The sequence below is a fragment of the Plasmodium relictum genome (assembly GCF_900005765.1).
Source record: "Plasmodium relictum strain SGS1 genome assembly, chromosome: 12".
Lineage (NCBI taxonomy): Eukaryota > Apicomplexa > Aconoidasida > Haemosporida > Plasmodiidae > Plasmodium > Plasmodium relictum.
The window spans coordinates 2,464,713-2,488,206 of NC_041690.1; the positions used below are offsets into that span (position 1 = coordinate 2,464,713).

Here is a 23,494-nt window from a genome sequence, read left to right on the forward strand (position 1 = left end):
TATTTCTTAATATTGATATTTAATCAAAAAAATTATCATTTAATATAAAATGAGTATACATAATTATATTTAATTAAAATTAGCATTTTATTAAAATTTTACTTTTTTATATATTAAAATTTTATTAAATTACCTTTATTTTTTCATAAAAAAAAATTCCAAATTTAATAACTTTTTATGTTCTAACAACATACAACACACTAATACCTGACATAAAACAAGAGAAAAATTTATATAGTATTCTGAAAACCTAATATAATTTTCCTAAGTATTAACATTAAAAATTTCTGAAAAAGGTACGGAATTGTATTTATTACATATAAAATTACATTTAAGAGTAGAAAAATTATAGCACTAAAATAGCATAAACACTTATTCTTAAGAAAGAGGTGTAAAAATTATTAAAAATAAAAATTTTAACTTGAACATAAAAAATATAAAGTCAATTTTTTATATATATAATTCCTTTATAAATTTTATAGGAATATCTCTATTTTATTAATATTCGATTAAAACTTCATTGTTATAATTTGTTCAATTTTTTTATTTTCTGACTAATACTAATACATGTATTTATCTTGTTTTACTTTTTTTCGGAGAGTATTCTAGACTTCTATAATTTTTATGTGATTAAAAGCATTTTTTTTTTTACTTTAAAATTTATAATTATAATATTATATTTTTACAAATCATGTTATTATATATTTCTATATAAGAGGTTTATATATATATATATATATATATATATATTAAAAATATAATTTTATTTGAATTTTGAAAAGTTTGTAATATTTATATATTTTTTAATTATTTATATTCATTTAAAAAAAAAAAAAAATTATTAAAAATTTAAACAATTGCAGAAGCAGCTGATGATAATTTTGGCCACAATTCTGCACATTCCCTGGCAACTGGTCCTGTTATTGCCGATCCTTTCATTTCTCCTTTAGGGTTAACAATAACACCTGCATTATCTTCAAAATATATAAAATAACCTTCGTGTCTTCTCCATGCCTTTGATTGACGAGCAATGATAGCATTTAAAACTTTTTTTCTCAAATCAGGCTTTCCTTTTTTTACAGTTGCCAATACCATATCTCCCAATGAAGCAGCTGGTAATCTATTTAAACATGATCCGAAACCCTTTAAAAGAAATTAAAATAAAAATAATTATGTAAAAACAAAAATATAAAAAAAATATATGCATATATAAAATAAAGAAAAACTATGAGCAAAACTATATTAATTAAGCTTAGTAGCATTAAATTTTTTTTTAATAAATTTCTAAAATATATAAGGATCAGTGTTTTTATTATTATCGGCTTGTAAATTTTTTCAACATTTATTTCAGTCCTATCATTGTATTCATCATATGATTTATATATTTTAGCTAATCTATTTTCATAAAATAAAAAAAAAAAAATAATAAATTTACCTGAACAGCAATAATATATAAATTTTTTCCTCCACTATTATCACAACAATTAATGAGAGCACCTACTGGTAAGGATAAGGTGATTCTCATTTTATTTTTTAATGTTCCTGCTCTTCCTCTTTTCATTTTAAAATAATTATATATTATAATAAATTAATAATAAAAGAAAAAAAATAAAAAAAGAAAAATTTCTAATCTCGTAAAAATTTAAATAAAAAAATAAAAAAAAATCATATATAATATATTTATTAAAATAGCATTACGACTAAATAATATCACAAAAAAATTAAATATGTATTTGAAATGTTTTAATTGAGTTTATAAACATTTTTTTTATATATACTTAAATATAATATGCATATAATATATAAATTTTTTTTTTCCAAAATTGTTTAAATTAAATTTAAAGTTTGTAAGTACATACATATAATAGATATTAATATATTATATATATTTTTTTGCATATAAATGAATAAAAATATAAATTCATTTATTTTATTATAAAAAAGTAATATATTAAATATTTATACATAATGAAAAAAAAAAAAAAAAAAAAAAACAGAAAAAAAAAACATACGAATTATATGCATTCACATATTAACAAAAAATGTTCAAAGTAAATAGTGACAAAAGGGACAAATTAAACATAGGAAAAAGTTATTTTTTTTTTTAGTATTTATTCTTAATGATTTGTTTAACTTCAAAAATAGCTAATTTTATTGATATCAAAGAAAAATTTATTTAAAATAATAATATATATATTTCAAATTATATTGTATTTATATTTTTTTTTACTTTTAATATTATCAATTTAAAGTTTAGTTTCCTTATAAGGCATATGCAAAAGAGAAAAAGTAAATAATATACAATGAAATAGGAAATATAGAAGTGAAAAAATAAAAAAAATATTTAATAAAAAAACGAGAAAATAAAAGAAAAATTTTAATTAACTCTATTTTAAAAAATATTATAAAAATATCTTGTTTATATAAAGATATAAAGACTTGTATATATTTTTAAATTAAAAAACAAATGAATAAAAAAGTATTTATTTTTATAAATTTGCAAATGTGCTTGTTCTGTTCTACTAATTAAAACATTAAATATTAAAATATTTCAAGATAATTAGAATATTCTAAAGAATTTTTCACATTTTTTGTATTTATAAATTTGTATTTATTGAAAGTATTGTTTTCTTTATTAGGTTCTACAAAAAAAAAAAAAAAAAATCCACTTTTATTTAAAATATATACTTTTAATTCTTTTATTTTGTTTTATATTAAAGCAATATTATATGAAATACATGTATATACAATTTAATTTATAACATATTTGAAAAATAATTGCATAAAAAATTAATTTTTCTTTTTTTTTCTATATATTTACATTATTTATTGTGTTAAATAATGCTTTGTTAAAAATTTCTTATTAATAAATTAAAAATTTTATTATATATTATCTAAAAATTTATATAATTAATGAATATTTACTCTTAAAAATAACTGTTTTAAATTTTTATTACAAAGAGCTCTGGTTATAAATTAAAAAAGAAATTTAACTTTTATAGAATTCTAAAAATAATATTTAGCTTTATATTCCTTTTTTTTTTCTTTTCATATATTTATAAGTGCAATAATTACTGTGTTATTTTAAAATAATAATTCATATATCTGTGCATAATAATATTTCTTTACAAATTAATTTCATAATTTTTCATTATACATATAAGGTTCCCATTTTACAATAAATCTGAAGTTTCCTTTAAAAATATTTTAAATTTTATATTTTATAGCATATATATACTTTTAAACTTTTTTTTTTTTTTTTCTTTTTTTGAATTATGTAATAATATTATAGTTTGTGTAAATATTGCTATATATAAATACACATGTGTATTAAAAAAGTTAATAAAATTTAATGAATAAATAAAAAGATATGCATTAAATATATTTACATACTTTTTATTTTGAATATTTATAAAATTGTATTTAAGATAGTAGAATTATAATTTATTTAATAATAGGAGTAATTTAATGTTAAAAAAGGAAAGTAAATTTAAATAATTCTTAATTAAAATTTTCGTTTAATTAATTTATATATATGTAAATGTAATTTTTTACTTATATATATATGTTTATGTGTATATATATATGTAAACATGGAACATATAGAAAAGATATACATAAAAAATAAAGTTGAATTGTCTGAAAATTTTCACTATTTCTATAATTGGTTCAAATTTCATTTTGGCATATCTTTGATAATAAGTGAAAATAGTAGTTTAAAAAATAGTATAATATTAGAATTAGAAAATAACAAAAAACTTTTATTAAATGAGATAAATTGTTGTGAAGCAATATTTAGATTAAGTAGTAATAATGATGATGTAGACTACACTAATTTGTTAGAGAAAGAGGAATTAAAATATTATTTAAAAGATTATATATTAGGAGATAAAAGAGTAAATGAAAATTTTTATGAAAAAATAGAAGAAGAAATGATAAATAAAAAGTTTTTTTTCAGTGAAAAGTTGTGTTTTGTTGATTTCTTATTATTATGTATATTTAAAAAATACAAAATAGTTAAAATAGAAGAAAAATATAGAAATATAAATAAATGGTTTTCAAAAAATAATTTAAATATTAAAGAAGGGAGTATTAGCTCTATTACAAATACAAATTTTATACAGCAAATAATTGAAGACGATTTAAAAAAAAAAAAACATGCACAAGTTATAACAAGGTTTCCACCAGAACCTAATGGCTATCTCCATTTAGGTCATGCAAAAAGCATATGCTTAAATTTTGGACTATCAGAAAAGTATGGTGGTAGAACACATTTACGATTTGATGACACCAATCCAGTAACAGAAGAAATAAGATATATTGAATCAATAAAGGAAGACGTTAAATGGTTAGGATATGACTGGAAAGAACATTTATATTTTGCTTCTGACTATTTTGATCAATTATATGAATGGGCAGTTCAACTAATAAAACAAGGAGATGCTTATGTTGATGATCAATCAATTGAAGAAATACGGAAAACAAGAGGAACATTAAAAGTACCAGGAATAAATTCTCCATATAGAAATAGATCAGTAGAAGAAAATTTGGAACTTTTTGAAAAAATGAAAAAAGGAGAATATAAAGAAGGAGAAAGAGTTTTAAGAGCAAAAATTGATATGACTGCAGGAAACATAAATATGCGTGATCCCATATTATATAGGATTATGCATAAAGTTCATCCTAAAACTAAAGATAAATGGGTTATATATCCAATGTATGATTTTGCTCATGGTCAATCTGATTCTATTGAAAAAATTACTCATTCTATCTGTACTTTAGAATTTGAAGCACATAGACCTTTATATGAATGGTTTCAAGAAAAATTAAATATTTTTAGAACAAGACAAATTGAATTTGCTCGCCTAAATTTAACTTATATGGTTATGAGTAAAAGAAAATTACTAACCCTAGTTAATGAAAAATGGGTAAAAGACTGGGATGATCCACGTATGCCAACTATTTCTGGTATGAGAAGAAGAGGATATAGCCCTGAAGCAATAAAAGATTTTTGCAGCAAAGTAGGAGTAGCTAAAAGAGAAAATATGATATCATTCGACTTATTAGAATTGTGTGCAAGAGAAGATATGAACAAAAAAGCTATACGATTATTTGGTGTATTAAAACCATTAAAAGTTGTTATAACAAATTTTGATGAAAATTTATATAACACTACTGACTTTTATGTATTAACTGCTTTAAATCATCCTAAAAATGAAAATATGGGAAGTAGATCAATATCATTTGAAAAAGAAATATTTATTGATGAGGAGGATTTTCAAGAATTTCCTTCAGAAGACTTTTATCGTTTAGCACCACATAGAACAGTTCGATTAAGATATGCATTTTGTATCACTTGCAATGAAGTTATTAAAAATAAAGATAATAAAATTATAGAAATAAGATGTACTTATGATCATAATAGTAAAAGTGGTACTTCAGAAAATTTAAAAAAAGTAAAATCTACAATCCATTGGGTATCAAAAAAAAATTCAGTCCTATCAGAATTTAGAATGTATGATAAATTATTTACAAAAGCTAATCCTGAATCTAATGATGATGATAATGATATCGAAAAATATATGAATAATTTTACTATCGAACTAGAAGACAAAAATACTATGAATAATAATTCAGTTGATTATTATTACGATTTTCAAAAAGATAATGAGAATTTTAAAGAAGAAATTGCTAATGATGAAAATAATATAGGATGGAGAAAATATATCAATAAAAATTCGTTAATAATACACAAGGGATTAGTTGAAAAATATTCTATAAACTGTAAAGTAGGAGATCCCATACAATTTGAAAGAGTTGGATATTTTACAAAAGATAGTGATTCTACTGAAGATTTGCCAGTTTTCAATTTAACAGTAGCTCTAATTGATAATTTTTCATTAAAAAAGAAAAAAAGTGAATTGATTAAAAAAGAAATGGATAGGATTAAAAGAGAAAAAATAGCTAACGAAAGAAAGATGAAAAAGGAGCAAAAAAAAATTAGAGAAGAAAAAAAAAACAAACAGGCATAAAAAGAAAAAAGTTAAACCAAATACATAAACGAATAAATTAATAAACAATTGAGATTCAAAAATAAAATTTAAAATTTTTATTACATTTTCCAAAAGATAAATATTTAAGGATAATTTTTTTATTTTATTTTTTTGCTATGTTATTAATGAAGTATGCATTAACTGGAATTAATGCTTTTTTTTTTTTTTTTTTTAACTTTTTTTTAAATTTTAGAGTTACAATTTTATATTAAAATTTAATATATATAACTTCAATTTTTATTTGAAATTTTTTTTATGTAATTTTATTAAAAATAACTCCTAAATATTTAAATAATTTTAAAAAAATAAATAAAATACATATATTTTGTAAACTTAAAGATAGAATACATTCTTTAAAAAATATAAAATATTAAGAGAAAACTAAATTTTTATTACTTTATATAAAAAAAAAAAAAAAAAAATTATGATTATAATATTTTTTTTTTTTAATTAATCTAATTAGATACTAATATGAATAGAGAAAAATTTTCTTATTTTATTTCCCAAATATCTTAAAGTATACACATATGTATGCATATAAGTTATATATATTTTTAATAAATTTAATTTTATTCACAATTGAATTGCTTAATATAAATATATATATAAATATATATATGTATTTCTAAAATAATAAAACTTTTTTTTTTTTATTTCTTCTGTCAATGCTAATTTGAAAAAAATATAATTCAGTGTATACTCCTTTTTATTTTAATATTTTTTTTTTTTTTTTTCATCTTCTCTGCTATAATTTAAAAGATAATTATATATATTTTAATAATTTTTTTCTTTTATTTTTTCTATTTTTATTTTTTTAACTAATATTTAATCGTTTATATACCTGTACAATAACGTTTTGTTAAAATGATTGTAAAGGGAAAATATACACTAATTTATAATATTTTATGTTGTATATTATGGGCATTTACTTTATTTACTTCCTTACAATATGTTTTTAATAAAGAGAAATATCATATAGAAAATTTTTGGAGAAATTCAAGAAAATTAATTACAATTACGCAGTCATTAGCTATTTTTGAGATTTTCTTTTCAATTATTAGTATTTAAAAATCAATTATAGCATAAGTTGCATATACATTTTTATACATATATATGTATATAATTTGTTACTTTATTTTATTTTTTCTTTTTAGATGTGATAAAATCAGTAACAAGTATTGTAGCAATTCAAGTATTTAGTAGATTATTTATTGTCTATTTAATTTTTAATTATTTACCTAATAATAATAAATGGATATTCTCCTGTTTAATTGCTTGGTCGATTATTGATATAATTCGTTATTTATTTTATTCTTTCAACATATTGAATATTCGTATTAATTTTTTAGCAGCACTAAGAAATAAACGTATTAATAGAAAAATAAATAAAAATCCGAAAATAAATTATAAATTTTTAAATATAGAAAAATAAATATATATGTTAAAACTTACAAATATGCATATAAATAACATTAATTTTTTATAATTTTTTTTTATGCAGTTCCATTGATATTATACCCAATAGGAATAACTTCGGAAATTGTTTGTACTATATCTAGTTTGGATAACATTTATAATACGCCATTTTTAAGAGCATTTCCATATCCTATGCCAAATAATTTGAATTTTCAAATTGATATCTATTATCTATGTATTTTTGTATTATTTCTTTATATACCAGGAAGCTTTTTACTTTACTCAACTGCTATAAAGTAATTCCTTTTTTTTTTCTTTTAACCATACATATAAAATTATAAACATATTTTAATTACAAAATATATATATATATATATATATATATATATATATATATATATATGTAGATTATGATTATTATATAAATTTCTTTTTTCTTTTTCTTCATTTTTCAGAAAAAGTAGACAAGAAACCAAAATAACAGAAAAAAAATTGTGAAACAGAGCAGTTAAAAATATTGTGAAATTTTAAAAATAAAAAATTATTAAAAATATAACTATTCAAAATTTGAAAATAATAATTATTAAGGATATGAAAAGAAATATAAAAAATTAGTAAATAATTAATAAAAGCATTTATAATGAGCAACTTCATTACTGAGATTAATTTTTAATTACTAAATACAGAATAAAAAAAAAAAAAGGGAAATATGTAAATAAATTAACAATTGATATATTTTGAGATAAGAGAAGAAATATAAATTTAAATCATGTGAAAATTATTTTATTTTATTTTTTTTTTTTTTTTGAAATGAGCAAACAAAAAAGGACAAGAAAATTAATTAAAATTAGTATCCATTTAGAAGCATTACCTTAATGATACTCCTATTTGATATGGTAATTTTTTATGTTTAATTTCCTTATTAAAATAAATTAATATAATTATATTATTAAAAAAAAATTATATAATATAAAAATTATATATTTATATTTTTAACTTTTCAATATAATACAATTTTATACACATTTTATTTTATTTTATTTTATTTTTTTTTTGAATTTAATAAATTTTTAATTATTATTCAAATTATAAATTTATTCACCTATTATATCCTCTTCATTAATATTGTTTTTTTCATTTAAAATATTTTGGACATCTCTATTTTTTATCCATAAAAACAAATCATTGTTTTCACTATCATCACTTGAATAATCTTTTATTTCTTCATTTAAATTAGAGTTTTCCTCATATTCATTTACATCTTCATATATGTCTTTCATTGTTGAATAAAACCATTCAAACTTACTGGCATAGTTTGCATCTTTTTCTATCTTATTATCATTAATTATATTTTTATTATTTGGCTTATCCTCTTTATTATATATATCAACATTACTATCATTAATTTTTTCTTTATTATTTTCGTTCTTATTTATATAAAAATTTTCATTTTTATAGTTATTGTTTAATTTATCTTCATGTATACTATCCTCTTTTATACATTTTTTTTGGGCATCACTGCTATTTGTATTGCTATTATTCATCAACTTTTCATTTTTATTTTTTTTATCTTCTATTCCAGTTTTCTCTTTTTTTTTATTATTTTTATTTATATCAGAGAATTCCATCTCATTATTCATATGATTAATTTTTTCAGATTGTTCTTTATCTTTAATAGAATCTTTATTTTCTTTTATGTATTTTTTATTTGATTTGTACATTTCATCATTTAATTTTTTTTTTTCTAGCACCTCTTCCGTTTCTTTGAAATCCTCATCATAGTTAGTTTTATCTATGATGTTTTCTTTTTTTTCTAAATTTAAATTATTACCTTTTAAATTTTTATTTAATACATTTGAAGAAATTTTATCATCAAATATTTTTAATAAATCTAATATCTTGTCAATCATATATCTTTTATTAGAATTATGTAATTCTTCTATTAAGTTTGAAATATAATCTTCATCACTTTCGTAACTGTTCTTCATTTCATTAATTAAATTATATAATAATTCTATTTCTTTTGCATTAATATTTTCAATCCTCTTATTAAGCTTTTTAATTTCATTTTTATCATTGTCTTTATTGATAACACCTTTTGCTACTTTACTTTTAAGTGTATAATTATTATTATATGTTTCAGTTATTTGTTCTTTTTCTTTATTTTCTAAAATGTATTTTTTTTCTTCATTTTCATTATTTTCCAAAATATATTCTTTTTCTTCATTTTCATTATTTTCTAAAATGCATTTTTTTTTTTCTTTTTCACTATTATCTAAAATGCATTTTTTTTTTTCATTTTCATTATTTTCTAAAACAGTTTCTTTTTTTTTTTTTAATTCTACTTTATTGTCTTTTGGATTTGTTTTGATTGGGGATTTCATGGTATTCTTTATGCAGAGAGAATTTTTTCTTTTTTGTATTTTTTCTTCTTGTATCTTTTGAAAATACTCTTTTAATTGTTTAACAGTACCTTGTCTTTCTGTTTTGAATTTTATATATGAATATTTTTCATCATTTTTTATTTGTTCTTCACTGCAAGGATTATTCCTATGACTAGCTTTATTTAATAATTTCCAAGCTTCATTTTTTATCTTATTTTCATATTCTTCATAATTTTTTCTATATTTATAAAATTCATCAAATGATCTATATGAAAGTTTGTTTTTCGGGTTTTCACCAACTTTTAAACTATTTTTGCGTTTTTCAATTATTTCTTTTTCTTTTAATATAATTTTTTTTCTCAATTCTACAAAATCTTCATAATAGGATTTACAAGATTCAGCTGTATTTTCTTTTATATTTTTATTTTCTTCTATTTTTCCGAAAATCATTTTTGTTCTTTATATAATCATCATAGAAATTTATTTCTCCTTCTACCTTTTTGTTATTTTATGTACTGTTTTTTTTTATTTGGTTGTTTTTATTGATGCCTCTTTGTTTACTTTGTGTTCTTTTAATTAATATGCAAATTAAATGTAAATATAAGAAATATTTAAAATAACAAAATTTTCAAAATATACTGGAAATGTGCATATTATTATTTTTTCTGTTTGTTTATACCTTTTTCGCTTTATTTATCGATTTTTCCTTACTTTTTGTAAATGAAATAGATGCGCATATAATTAAAACTTTCGATAATAAACACATACATAATATTAAAAAAAAAAGAATATTTTTATAAACTTATATTGCTAATATGCATGCAGATATAAAAAAAAAAAAAAATAATAAATATGTAATTATAAAAATCCACAATTTTTTGTTCTTTGTTATTTTTTATACCTTTTAATTCAAAAGTTCAATAAATAAATAAAGTAATATCAAATATTGTCTAACAAATTTTAAAAAAAGAAAAATCTATTATAAACGTAAATATATATTTTAACAAGTTCCAAAAGTGATATATGAATTTTTTTTTTTTTTTATATATACATCATATATATTCTTAAATTTGTACTTTCATTTAGCAATGTTTGTTATATTTTTTTTTTCAGAAATTTTAAATAAATATGAGTAAATAACATTCAATATATAAAGAACAAATAATCTAATTTTTCTGTGAATGTACAAAATTTATTATTTATTTTTTTTTTTACATTTGCTATTAGCAATTGTAACTATTTTATCGCAATAATCTACAAAAAAAAAAAAAAAAAGCAACAATTATATTTACATGTAGAATTAAATAAAATAAATTAATATTCAAATTACTTAATAACCGTTAATAATATATATATATATTTTTTTTTTTACACTTTTTGTAAATTTTAATGAAAAAATCTTTGTGCAAATAAATATATTAATAATTTATAAAATAAAATAACTTCTATTAATGAAAAGAAAAACAGACTTTATAATTTCACTCTTCTATAATTAAAAAAAGAAAAAAAAATAGATGGAAAATAATTAATTATTAATAATTCTTAGATACATATACAAATTAAAAAAACAAACAAAAAATAAAATTTAAAATGAAAAAGGGGATAAAAAAAATCTCTATTGTATATATGTATAATAATTAACAATTTTCAGATTTATAATTTTTTGAAGGTAATATAAAAAAATAGAAAATATATACAATAATTTAATAAAAGAAATTTTATATTATTATACTTACAACTGTATAATGAAATCTTCCTTATAATTTATACATTTTTCAAATATATTTTCCTCTTACTTTTAACTATACAATGGTTACTCTTCTTAAGGGCACTTTTCATTTATTTATTACTAAAAATATATTTGTTCAATTAAAAATAGCAAATGGGTATTTGGATAAAAATGAGATTTATTTTATTTCCTCTTTTTTTTTTTTTTAACTATGAATTTTCTGCTTATAAATTTTTATTTTATCATAAGTTTAAAAAAAAATATATAATAATATATTATATATATAAATTTTATTATATATTCATAAGTTTTAAAATTAGTATTATTTTTAATAAATGGCAAAAATACAACAAAATTAAAAAGAAATGTTCTATGACAGTATATTTTAATTTTTAGTTATGTTTTATTCAACAAATAATTTTTAATATAATCCAATATCATAATGAAAAAAAATTTATATTTTATTTGTAAAAATACTTTTAAAAAAATTAATATATTATTAATATTAAAAAAAAATCCAATCAAAATTTTACTATATTTTAAAATATCTCTTTGGAAGAATACTCTCTTTAATTTTTTTTTTTTAAATAATTTTTTATTTTATTCCGTTGTGTAACTTTTTATTCACAATTCTATTATATTTCTCACTTTTTTTTTTTTTTTTTTTTTCAATTACATCATAATATCAAACAAATCAGAGTTATTTCGATCTTCAATTATGTATTTTTTTTTTTTTTCATAAATTCTTCCCTCTTGTGTTATTGGGCCATTTATATCATTTGTAGAATTATCTTGAATACTTTTTTTATATTCTATAGGATGAGAATTTTTTTTTTGATCAATACATGGCCAGGGGGAATTGCAGTTTGAAGCTATTTCTCTTTTCGTATATTCGTCATAATTATTTGTTAAAAAAATGTTATTACATTTTCCCTTATATGAAGAAGGAGATTTACAAATATACTTTTCTTTTTGATTTTTTGAATATTCTTTTTCCCAATTTTCTGGGCATTCATAATTCCAATCCATTTCACAGAAATCTTTTTTTTTACAAGGCCAATTTACTGAGCATTCTTTTTCAAAAAATTGTTTATCTTTAGTTGTCAAATTTTCATTAGATAACTTTCTTCTGTTGCATAAATCAAATGCTTCTGGAGCTAAACAGTATCCTTTTTCTTTTAACCAATTCATTGGACAATCTTGTTCATAATCTTTTTCACAAGAACTCATACATAAAAATCTTGTTTTACATTTTTCTTCAAAATCTTTCTTCATTGATTCTGTAAAATATTTAAAATTTTTTTTTCCTTTACAAGCTCCTTTATATTTTTGAGTTGGTATACATTCAAATAAATTTAATTCTTGCCAATTTTTTGGGCAGTTAGAAAGAAATTCTTCAGAAGAGCATTCTTTATAACAGGGCCAATAAGCTTCACAAGCAATACTCCATTTTTCTTTTTCTTCATCCGTCATATGTGTAAATTTGATATTACTATTATTGCACATACCTCTATAAACAGTAATATCTGCCTTACAACTATTGTCTTCTTGGATTAAAAAACCATCAGGACATGGTTCATTATAATCCCTTTTTCCATCTTCACACACATCTTTTGATGTACTGCTTTTACATGGCCATTCAACATTACAACTTATCTCAAAATTCATTTTATCACTTTCTGTAAAATATTCAAATGACTGATTTGGTTCACAAAATCCGTTGTATTCAGAACTAGCTATGCATATAGTTTTCCCATTTTCAATAACATTTTTTTTCCAATATTTTGGACAAGATAATGTATAATCTTTTATGCACTTTTCTAGTTTTTCTAACTTTTTATTTTCTTCTTCATGAGCTTTTTTTATTATTTTAATTTCACTTTCTTTTATTTCTTCTTCACTTATTTTGGGTGAATGTTTTACAACATTTTTTAAAAGCCCACTGGAACTTAACACACTTTCAACTTTACTATTTTTATTTTGATTTGAAGGAATACAAAAAATAGTATCAATTCCAATTAATGCTATAATGATCATAAAAAGATTATATCTATTCATTTTGAAAAAGAAAAAAAACAGAAAATAACAAAAATTTATAGAGGTCAAACATATAATAATTATCTTTTAAGAATAATCATTACAATAAGACAACAGTTGTATATTTAGATGTAAAGAAGTTATTTTTAGTGGTGCAGTAAAAAAAAAAAATTAATTAAAAATAACAAAATTATATGTATATATATAAATACATAATTTTATAAATTATATATAAAAAAAAAAAAAAAAAAAGTAAAAACAGAGACAATAAACAAAAATAATAGAGAGTTTAAACTTTGTAATTTAAAATCCATTCTCATCTTAAAAACTAGGAATTATTTAATTGTAAATGAGATTCATAATATATTTTTTTATTATTGAAAACCAATTATATTCATTTATAAATTTTTTAAACCTCTTTTGTACCGATGTAGATACAAATTAAAAAAAAAAAAAAATTTTTTTAAATTTTAATTTTTATAGTCTTTGTCTAATAATATTTAGTTCTTAAAAAATAAAAAATAAATGAATAATTTATTTTTTTTATATAAAGCGCTTTATAAAATAATTTATTCTCTTTTTTTTTTAATGAATGTTTCTGTCTTTTTTTAATAAAGTTTAAAAATTTATATTTTCCTAAAAGTATATGTAATTTTTCATTAATTGCTCTTTATTTTATTTTATTATTCATTACTTTATGCATTTACTAACTTATTTAATTTATTATATAATTATTCATTAAAAAAAAAAAGCATCAATTTTTAATAGCTTATTTAGGATTAATTTCTTTAAATTCTTCAAAAAAAAAAAATCAATAAAACAAAATACAGCAAAAAATTAATTAAAAATGCGAAAATTATTTTTTCTTATTTTTTTAAATTTTTGAAAAATCTGAATATGAAATATAAACATTTTAATTATTTATTTTAAAATATTTATCATATAAATTACATTTTAAAATAAAAAAATGTATAACATTAAAAAAAAAGAAAATAATAAATATAAATATATAAATAAAAAAGAAATACATAAATATAAAAATATTTATTCTATAATTGGAAGAAATGGAATATAATGTTTGAAAAAATAAAAAAAAAGAAAAGTATATTATGTTTTAGTGAGTTTTTATGCTACAAAAATGTTTAATTCTAATATATTTATTCATAGCCTAGCAGTATCATCAGAAGCATAATTGAAACAATAAACCACTTCATAGAAGGATATTCATTTATCCATATAGTTAAAATACCAATATAAGGTGCATAACCAACTGAAAGACCGAGTACGTGTTCATTTTCAAGCCAATATTGATTAGGCTCATACAAACCTCTATCATCAATATTATTATTGTCTCCTTTTGATAATATATGAAATTTATCATCTTTTGATACATGCATATTTAATATTCTGTGAACAATCGGTATATCTCTTCCATTTACTTGATAAACTACAACATCACCAGCATGTATTTTAGGTGGATAATACAATGTCAATGTATCTCCTCTATAATATCCAGGTTCCATACTTCCACTCAATACTACAACTACTGGTGATTCACAACCTAAATCACATTAAAAAAAATAAATAATGATTCTAATTTTGTATGAACAGAACTTTTTATATTATATTATATTATATTATATTATATGAAATAAAAAATATATAAATTATTCCAAAAAATAGTCATATATATATATATATTATGTTTCTTTTCTAAATTTCTTTCAATAATATTATTAATATATTTCTTTCTATTTGTAAATACTTTTAGAATATATTATTCATTTTGATTAAAAGAATAATTTTTAATTTTTACAAAAATTTAATTTTAATTAATACAGAAAAAAATAAAAAACGTATAATAATTAATTTAACTACTAAATATTTTATAATATGAATATTTTACATAATAAATTTTTAGATAGGAAAACATGGAAAAAATGTTATATTTAAATTATATTTATTGTATATTAAGAATAGTAATAAATGATTATATTTTTTTAAAACCTGTGCATATGACTAAAAGTTTCCAAATCATCAATGCATTTAGTAACAAACATGCGACATTTAATACGTGTGAAATCCCATCTCTTGTATTTCTAAATGTCTTTTTAAGATCTAACAGTAAGGTGTTATATTGCTCCTTTAAGAAATCCATTTAAAATAATATATAATTAGCAGTATATATATATATATATATATATATGTAATGTATAAACTTATAACAATTTCTTTTTTATATTATTTAATAAAGATAAAAGTTTATTTAAATATTATGCAAATAAAATCACATAAAATTTTTAACAAATTAAATATACTAAAAAAAAAAAAGTGATACATAAATTATAGCTTTCAATTTTTTATATTTTCAACAATTTTTTTTTTTCCTTTTTTTTTTTTCTAGGTAAAAGCCAAATTATCAGACTATCTTTGTATTGTGTAATAAATATTTTTAATAAAAATCTATTTAAATATTTATTTATTTAATTTTTTTTTTTTTAGGAACTCACTGTTTTAAAATTTATCGTATATTAATTTTATTTTTAATTATCAATGTAAATTTTGTTTATAAGAGGATTATAAAAAATAGCATAACTATGTGTATATATAACAATTGTGATTTTTTTTTTTTTTTGTATTTTAGTAATTTAATTAAAAGATTATATAAATTTTGAAAAAATATTCACATAATACTGAAATACTTATTAAATAATTATTACATTTTAATCTTAAAAATATATAAAAGTTATAAAATTGTACTGATTTATTTATAAATATGTAAAGTGTTATTATAAATGAATTAATATGTATAAATACCGTATATATTAGCCTTAAAAAAAACAAGAAAAAAAAATTGAAGAGATATATAATTCCTTTTTTTATCTCTTTTGTATATCGTAAAAAAAAAAAAATGATAAAAATTACTAAATATTTTTTAATATAATTAAAAAATAAAAATAAGTAAATACTAAAGATAAAATTATTATAATAAAAATCATTGACTAATAAGAACAGATCTTTTTTTGACAATTAAAAATTTAACATAATTTTCAAAAATATTTATAATGAAATATATTTATTCGTTTTACTATATTTAAATAAAGTCAAATTTACAAAAAAAAAAAATAAATAAATAAAAGTATAAATTTTTAGTTAGAACTATTTTCTTTTTCTTTTTTTTTAATCTATATACTATTCAGGGCATGTAGAGCAGCAATATCAATTAAATGTGCAAATAAATAATTTAAAAAAAAAATAATCATATTTTCCTATAAACCAGACGTATGCACAATTTATACTAAAAATATATTAATATATACTCTCGAGTATTATTTATTTTATAAAATCAATAATATAGAAGAAACATTTTTTTTAATCTTCGAAGCTCCTAAAACTTTTTAACTATTACTTTTCTATATCTTCATTAATTTTTATATTATCATCAAGTGAAAAATATATATCTTCCTTTTTTAATTTTAAACTATTGGGAAAAACTTGCTCTTCTGTAGCAATTGATTTAATAAAAAATTTTTTTTCTAATTTGCAATGTATCGGTTTAATATTTTGTTCTGAAATTTCAATTAAATAATTAATTTCGTTATCCTCTTCTAAAATATATGGCTTTTGATTGATAAAAAAAATTAATTTCCCATCCTCATATTCTACAATAAAAGAGTTTGTTTCTAAATATTTTAAATTATTACATAAATCTTTCATATTTGCATTTGATTCATTACTTGAAACACTCATTATATCACTACTTTCAACTTCATATTTTTCATATAAATCTTCTAAATTAGTTAAATCAGACATACTATCATTAAAATTAGATTCTTCATCTGTTGAAAATTGTTTTTTCATTTCACCTAATTTATTTAATCTAGAAGAAAAGGAATTTAAATTTTCTTCCTTAGTTTCAACATCGTTTTTTTTATTCGTATCTTTTTCATCATTGTTGTTAAATATCTTATTTTCATTTTCCTTCTTACCTGAATATTCAGTTTCGTTATCTACAAAAATTTTTTTTTCATTTGCATTTATCTTGCTACCAGTATTTGTTTCATTATTATTATTATTATTATTAAAATTATTATCATTGCTGCTAAAAAAATTATCTAAGTTTTCTTTATCTTTTATATTTTTTTCAAATTTTTTTTTATTATATATTTCTTCATCAAAGTACCATGATATAATAGAACTTTTATTTTTGTTGAAAAGTTCCATTTCACTTTCTTCTTGTTCTTGTTCATCTTTATATATATATTTTTTTTTTTTTTTTATTTGGGAACATACATCAATGAATTTTGGTAATTTCAATGAATAGCATGTGTTATCTAGATTTATAGTTCTCCTTTTTTTATAATGTATAACAATAGTTGATTCCATTTCATTATTTATTTCATTTAATTTTGTTTCTTTTTTAATTTGTTCATTTTTGTTATTTTTAATTTCAGATTCTTTTTCTTTTTTTGATTCAACTGAAATAGTACCATCAAAAAACGATGATTTAGTATTAGCTTCACAATTTTCTTCCTATATAAATATAAAAAATATACATTTGTGAATTTATTTATACTATTAGCAAATATAATATACAATTACTATCCTATTATACATTCATTTTTTCTTTTTAAAACACAAAAAGTTCATTTCTTAAAAAAAATATGTTAGAAATATATATAATATATATTAATTTTACTCTCTTACCATTATATTTATATAAATTTTATACTTTTGTTTGTTTTTTTGTTTTTTTTTATTTTATATACATTTCTGTAGTTTCGTAAAAAAGATAGATACTAAAAAATTATATTTATTTATATGTTTTCTTCATTAGAATGTTTCTTTTATGTATGTAAAAAATAGAAAAATAAATTTTTTTTTTTGAATTGTTTTTTTTTTTAATTTTATCTTTCGTTTCATTTTTTTGGCGAATATTTATTTTGAAAATTTTTTTTTGAAAAATTTTTTTAATATTAAAATATTATATACACATGTATATACAATTACATTAAATTAAAAAAATCAATATTAAAATTTACAATGTTTTAACATATATTACATTATGTCTTCTATTAAAGAAAAATTTTAATATAAAATAGAAAAATATAAAAAAAAGAAAAATAATAAAATTTAAAATGTTGTAGGCAACTAAGTAAACAAAGCAATATTTTTAAATAATTAAAAGCTAAATAAATATATAATCATATAATTAAAAATGTAATTAAATAAATAACTTAATAATAATCAGATAAATTAACATGAAATTATAATTATTAGTTACAATAATTAATAATACAGTCACTAAAATTATTCTATTAAATAAAGATTTAAAAAAGAAATATATAATAATTAGGATGCAACATTTTTATATAAGTTTAAATAAATTATAAAGAAACTATTTTCCTTTTTTTTTTTTTTAACTTTTTTATGAAACAGTAATGTTTTCAAACAAAAATACAAAAAAAGAAAAAAAAGTGAATCCATTAGTTTGTCAAAGAAGGTTGAAAAAAAATAATAATAATAAAAAAGAAAATTAATATATTTTTTTTTTTTTAATAATGTTACGGATGTTTAAAATACTTGTGTAATATATTCAACTAATTTGATAAAATTGTTAATTACTTTTATGCATCCAATTTTATTATTATTTTTTTTTTTATGACTGATATGTAACAACATCATTGTGTATATATATGTATATTACATTTTTATAATAATTACTATTTTTTTATTTCATTTTTAATTTTTTTGATAAATTAATTATCACAACTATCATATTTCAGATTAGGAATTTTTAAAAAAAAAATTTACAAAAATAGTAAACAGTTAATTTATGTTTCATTATCTGGATATATTTATACTGATGTTGGCAAAAAAAAAATATATATATATATATATATATATATATATGCAAAAAAATATAATTTTTAAAAAATAAAATTACTACATTTTCTTTTTCCTTTTTAATTAGAATACGCATAAAGAAATAGTTGAATTTGATAACAATATTCTTAACGAATTAAATATATCAAGTAAAATGAAGATATATTCAAAATTATAAAAAAAAATAATTAAATATTAATTTTTTTTTTTTTATTATTTAACTCTTAATAGAGACAGGAAGAAATTCTTCAATAAATAATATAAAATTATTTTACAACAAAGTAAATAAAACTAAAATTATTGAGAAAACTCTTAACTATGAAGAAAATAAATTCGAATATTATTGCATACCCATTCCTATCATACAGTATACTTTTCAAATATTTATATATATATATTTAAACGATAAATATATATATTTATGTATATAAATTTTTGTAGAGAATACAATAATATAGGAATATATGAATTATATAAAGAACAAATTGAATGTTTAAAAAACATATTTGTAAATGAAGAAATTGAAAATAACTTGAAAAATAAAAATAATGAAGAATTTTCTGTTCCTAGAAAAAATGAAAATGTAAATTTTATATTAGATTCAGATTTTTTTCTACCTTTAGAGAAATCTGAAATAAAGGATATTAAATGTTTATACTTTAAAGATAATAAAGCAAATGAAAGTTTTAGTGATAAATCGAACGAATATAAAAATTATACTTGTAACAATAATACATTTTATAAAAATTTTTTATTTAATATACCAACAGGTATGGGTAAGACAATAATTTATGATATTTTAATTATTAGATCTATCTTATATAAAGGATATAGAATAGTTTTAACTTTGCCAACAGTATCATTAATTAATGAAAAAAGTGATTATTATGAAAAGTTACTTGGAAAAAATACTGTATCATTAAATATAAAGAAATTTAATAGTTTAAATTTTACTGGATATTCATATAATATATCAACAGATATTGCCTTGTGTACATATGAACAAGCAAATATTATAATAAATATAATTATTAAGAATAATTTAAAATGCAATTACATATTTATTATTGATGAAATTCATTACATAAATGATATGCATAGAGGATTTCTCATTGAAACGTTATTAACTAAAATTAAGTTCATTCAAAAAAATTATGAAAACCTTTTTTATATAAGAACATATGGTTTCTCAGCAACACTATCAAATATCGATCAGGTATTTTATTATCATCCTTTTTTTATATGTATTTTAATTTTTTTTTTTATAATAATTTACATATACAAAATAATCCTATATAATTTAAAATATTTAAATTTGAATTTTTTTCTTTTTTTTTAGTTAGGGGACTGGTTAAATGCTAAAGTATATGTAAGTAAAGAGAAATTACAAAAAATAAAATATCTTTATAAAATAAAAAATGTAATTTATAAAGATATAAATATAAATGAAATTGAAAGAAAATTAGATAATCCAGTTTTACTTGATCCAGATCATTTAGTTTATTTAGTAAGTGAAGAATTAATTTTAAAAAGGAATGTTTTAATATTTTGCCCTACTAGAGATAAAACTGAAAAGATTGCTTTGTTCATAAGTAATATAATACCTTATTACTTAAAGAATAAAAGTTATAACATGAATAATGAATTACTGGATAAAAGAATATATTTGATAAATGAATTAAAAAAATTAGATATAAAAACAGAAAATTTAGAAAAATTAATTTTAAATGGGATTTTTTATCATCATTCTCAACTGAATAAAAATGAAAAAGAAATTATTGAAAATTCTTTTAAAAACAACATTCTATTTTGCTTATGTTGCACAACTACTTTATCAGTAGGAGTTAATCTTAATGTTCATACGATAATTATTAGGAGTTTAAGATTAGGCAATAATTTTTTAACAAAAGATCAAATTACTCAAATGGCTGGTAGATGTGGAAGGATAAAAAAAGTACTAGAAAAAAAAAATATTGATATGAGTAATTATATTGATAATGAAATTTATGAATGTAAAACAAAAGATTTAAGTAATAATAGAAATGATTATTCTATCTATGACTATGATCAGGATTGTGATGGGAAGGTTATCATTTTTTTAAATCACTGTGATAAGAATTATTTAGAAAAGATATTTAATCATAATTTTGAAATGTATAGACTAGAAACGAAATTAAATAATTTTAATTTATGTAAATTTATATTAGAATTTATACATTTAGACTTAATTAAAACAAAAAAAGATATGTTTGATTTACTTTTCTTTTATACACTTAAATTTTTTAAAATTGAAAATAGACGTGATAAAGAAAAAATTATGCAAGAAATAAGACAAGCATTTCAATATTTATTTGAAAATAAATTAATTACAATACCTTATGAAAAGGAACAGAGTTACTACCATTACTTATTTGCAAAACTTTATAATTTAAATTTATATCAAATGAGTAACTTTTTTAATTTTCACCTTTTAAATCAAACTGTTAATGTTAATATACTAATGAATTGTGATCTAACACAAAAAAAAGAATTTTTCAGAAAATTAATTGAGAATTATAAGTATATAGAAACTAAAAAAGAAGAAAAACATTTTTTTACACTTCCATTTATAACAATTTTATTAATTTTTGAAGATAAGAAATTAAACAAAAATTTATTTCAAAATTTATTCGTTCAATTAATAAAATATTTATTTATTATTAATATAAATAATGATCAATGTAACTTCTATGTATATGATATTTTAAACGAAGAAGATAACATTTCATGCACTGAATTATCTTCTTGTTTTTATTCCATCTTTAATGTTTTTGATTTTATTTTCAGTTATTCCTTAATTCAATTTATATACATAAAAGGTACACACAATGAATATCCTTTACAAATATTATTTCTTATTGAGTTATATATTAATATAAATATGTTTTTTTTTTTTTTTTTTTTTTTTAAAGGATTTCCCACAGATAGTTTATTAATGATTTTTGTTTTTTGTATGAATTCAGAAATCTCTTTGAAAATCCATTTTGATATATATGAAGAAATATTAAAATCAAATGATAACATAAATAAGATTTTTCAGTATTTTGGTTTACACAATATAAAATTACAAAAGTTTAAATTAAAAAAAATGGATGATCTTTACGATACTTCACTGAAATTTTTAAAGGGGGAGTAAGAAAAAAAAAAGAAAAATATATTAAAAGTAAAATAACATTTCTTATCAAAAACAAAGTACATATATTTTTTAATTCTATTTTTGTTAGAATAAACATAGATAAAATATATGAAAATTTAGAATGGATAAAAATAAAAAGATTTTATTTTTCTTTAATTGTTTATGATTTGTTCAACGAAGATTTAAATGCCATATCTAATAAGTATTAAAAAAAAAAAAAAAAATGAGTAATTTTTAATTGTTTAAATATAATTTATTTAATCTAATTTTATTTTAATATATGTTACTCATTAACGAGACAATACTATAATTACTTTATTTTATTTTTAGATACAGATTAAAAACAAAAGAAATAAAAAATTTATATATTGAAAGTTGTCATATTCTTTCTTTTAATTATAAAATTTTGAGGAATTTTAAAAATTCTTTGTAAATAAAAAAAAAAAAAATAGACAAAGTTACTAAAAAAAAAATGAAACAGAAAAATTATAAAATTTCAATATTATATCTTTTTTTTTTTTTAGGGACATTTTTTGTATTGTTTTAGAAAATTTACTATTGAAAATGAAATCAAAAAATTTTCTTTTTAATTTTTAATTCTTTTTTTTTTTTTTTTTGTTATTTTTATGTAATTAAGTATATAATGTGATTCAGATGTATAACATTAATTTACCTACTTTTAGTTACATAAATTCCTTCATTTTATTTTTTTATTAATCTTAATTTTAAATTAAAGGATTATGTCATAATTCATTTTTAAAACAACAATTTAATAAGTTTTATTTATAATCATAAATTTATTTGCCAATAAATT

General features: G+C 18.0%; 8 protein-coding genes and 1 non-coding gene across 9 annotated transcripts; 3 read left to right on the forward strand and 6 right to left on the reverse strand.

The window, feature by feature from the left end:
- Positions 1-849: 849 nt before the first annotated feature.
- PRELSG_1265000 (60S ribosomal protein L23, putative) lies at positions 850-1,561 on the reverse strand (the record flags this gene model as incomplete). The annotated part of the gene is made up of 2 exons (XM_028678469.1): positions 850-1,143; positions 1,436-1,561. The coding sequence occupies 2 exons, from the start codon at positions 1,559-1,561 to the stop codon at positions 850-852; spliced, it is 420 nt and encodes a 139-aa protein (XP_028534755.1).
- Positions 1,299-1,382, reverse strand: PRELSG_1265100. The gene has a single exon (XR_003699278.1). It is a non-coding gene; the product is annotated as a small nucleolar RNA snoR18 (small nucleolar RNA).
- Positions 1,562-3,593: 2,032 nt separating the features above from the next.
- Positions 3,594-6,032, forward strand: PRELSG_1265200 (glutamine--tRNA ligase, putative; the record flags this gene model as incomplete). Its single annotated transcript, XM_028678470.1, has 1 exon — positions 3,594-6,032. The coding sequence occupies one exon, from the start codon at positions 3,594-3,596 to the stop codon at positions 6,030-6,032; it is 2,439 nt and encodes an 812-aa protein (XP_028534756.1).
- An 885-nt stretch (positions 6,033-6,917) lies between these two features.
- On the forward strand, positions 6,918-7,967 carry PTPLA (protein tyrosine phosphatase-like protein, putative; the record flags this gene model as incomplete). Its single annotated transcript, XM_028678471.1, has 4 exons — positions 6,918-7,113; positions 7,208-7,420; positions 7,555-7,765; positions 7,925-7,967. The coding sequence occupies 4 exons, from the start codon at positions 6,918-6,920 to the stop codon at positions 7,965-7,967; spliced, it is 663 nt and encodes a 220-aa protein (XP_028534757.1).
- Positions 7,968-8,563: 596 nt separating this feature from the next.
- Positions 8,564-10,303, reverse strand: PRELSG_1265400 (conserved Plasmodium protein, unknown function; the record flags this gene model as incomplete). Its single annotated transcript, XM_028678472.1, has 1 exon — positions 8,564-10,303. The coding sequence occupies one exon, from the start codon at positions 10,301-10,303 to the stop codon at positions 8,564-8,566; it is 1,740 nt and encodes a 579-aa protein (XP_028534758.1).
- A 1,951-nt stretch (positions 10,304-12,254) lies between these two features.
- On the reverse strand, positions 12,255-13,640 carry PRELSG_1265500 (CPW-WPC family protein; the record flags this gene model as incomplete). Its single annotated transcript, XM_028678473.1, has 1 exon — positions 12,255-13,640. One exon carries the CDS (start codon positions 13,638-13,640, stop codon positions 12,255-12,257), a length of 1,386 nt encoding a protein of 461 aa, XP_028534759.1.
- Positions 13,641-14,776: 1,136 nt separating this feature from the next.
- Positions 14,777-15,777, reverse strand: SP21 (signal peptidase 21 kDa subunit, putative; the record flags this gene model as incomplete). The annotated part of the gene is made up of 2 exons (XM_028678474.1): positions 14,777-15,180; positions 15,627-15,777. The coding sequence occupies 2 exons, from the start codon at positions 15,775-15,777 to the stop codon at positions 14,777-14,779; spliced, it is 555 nt and encodes a 184-aa protein (XP_028534760.1).
- Positions 15,778-17,024: 1,247 nt separating this feature from the next.
- On the reverse strand, positions 17,025-18,240 carry PRELSG_1265700 (conserved Plasmodium protein, unknown function; the record flags this gene model as incomplete). Its single annotated transcript, XM_028678475.1, has 2 exons — positions 17,025-18,152; positions 18,235-18,240. 2 exons carry the CDS (start codon positions 18,238-18,240, stop codon positions 17,025-17,027), a joined length of 1,134 nt encoding a protein of 377 aa, XP_028534761.1.
- Positions 18,241-19,926: 1,686 nt separating this feature from the next.
- PRELSG_1265800 (DEAD box helicase, putative) lies at positions 19,927-23,277 on the forward strand (the record flags this gene model as incomplete). Its single annotated transcript, XM_028678476.1, has 5 exons — positions 19,927-20,721; positions 20,845-22,676; positions 22,769-22,882; positions 23,011-23,109; positions 23,205-23,277. 5 exons carry the CDS (start codon positions 19,927-19,929, stop codon positions 23,275-23,277), a joined length of 2,913 nt encoding a protein of 970 aa, XP_028534762.1.
- Positions 23,278-23,494: the final 217 nt, after the last annotated feature.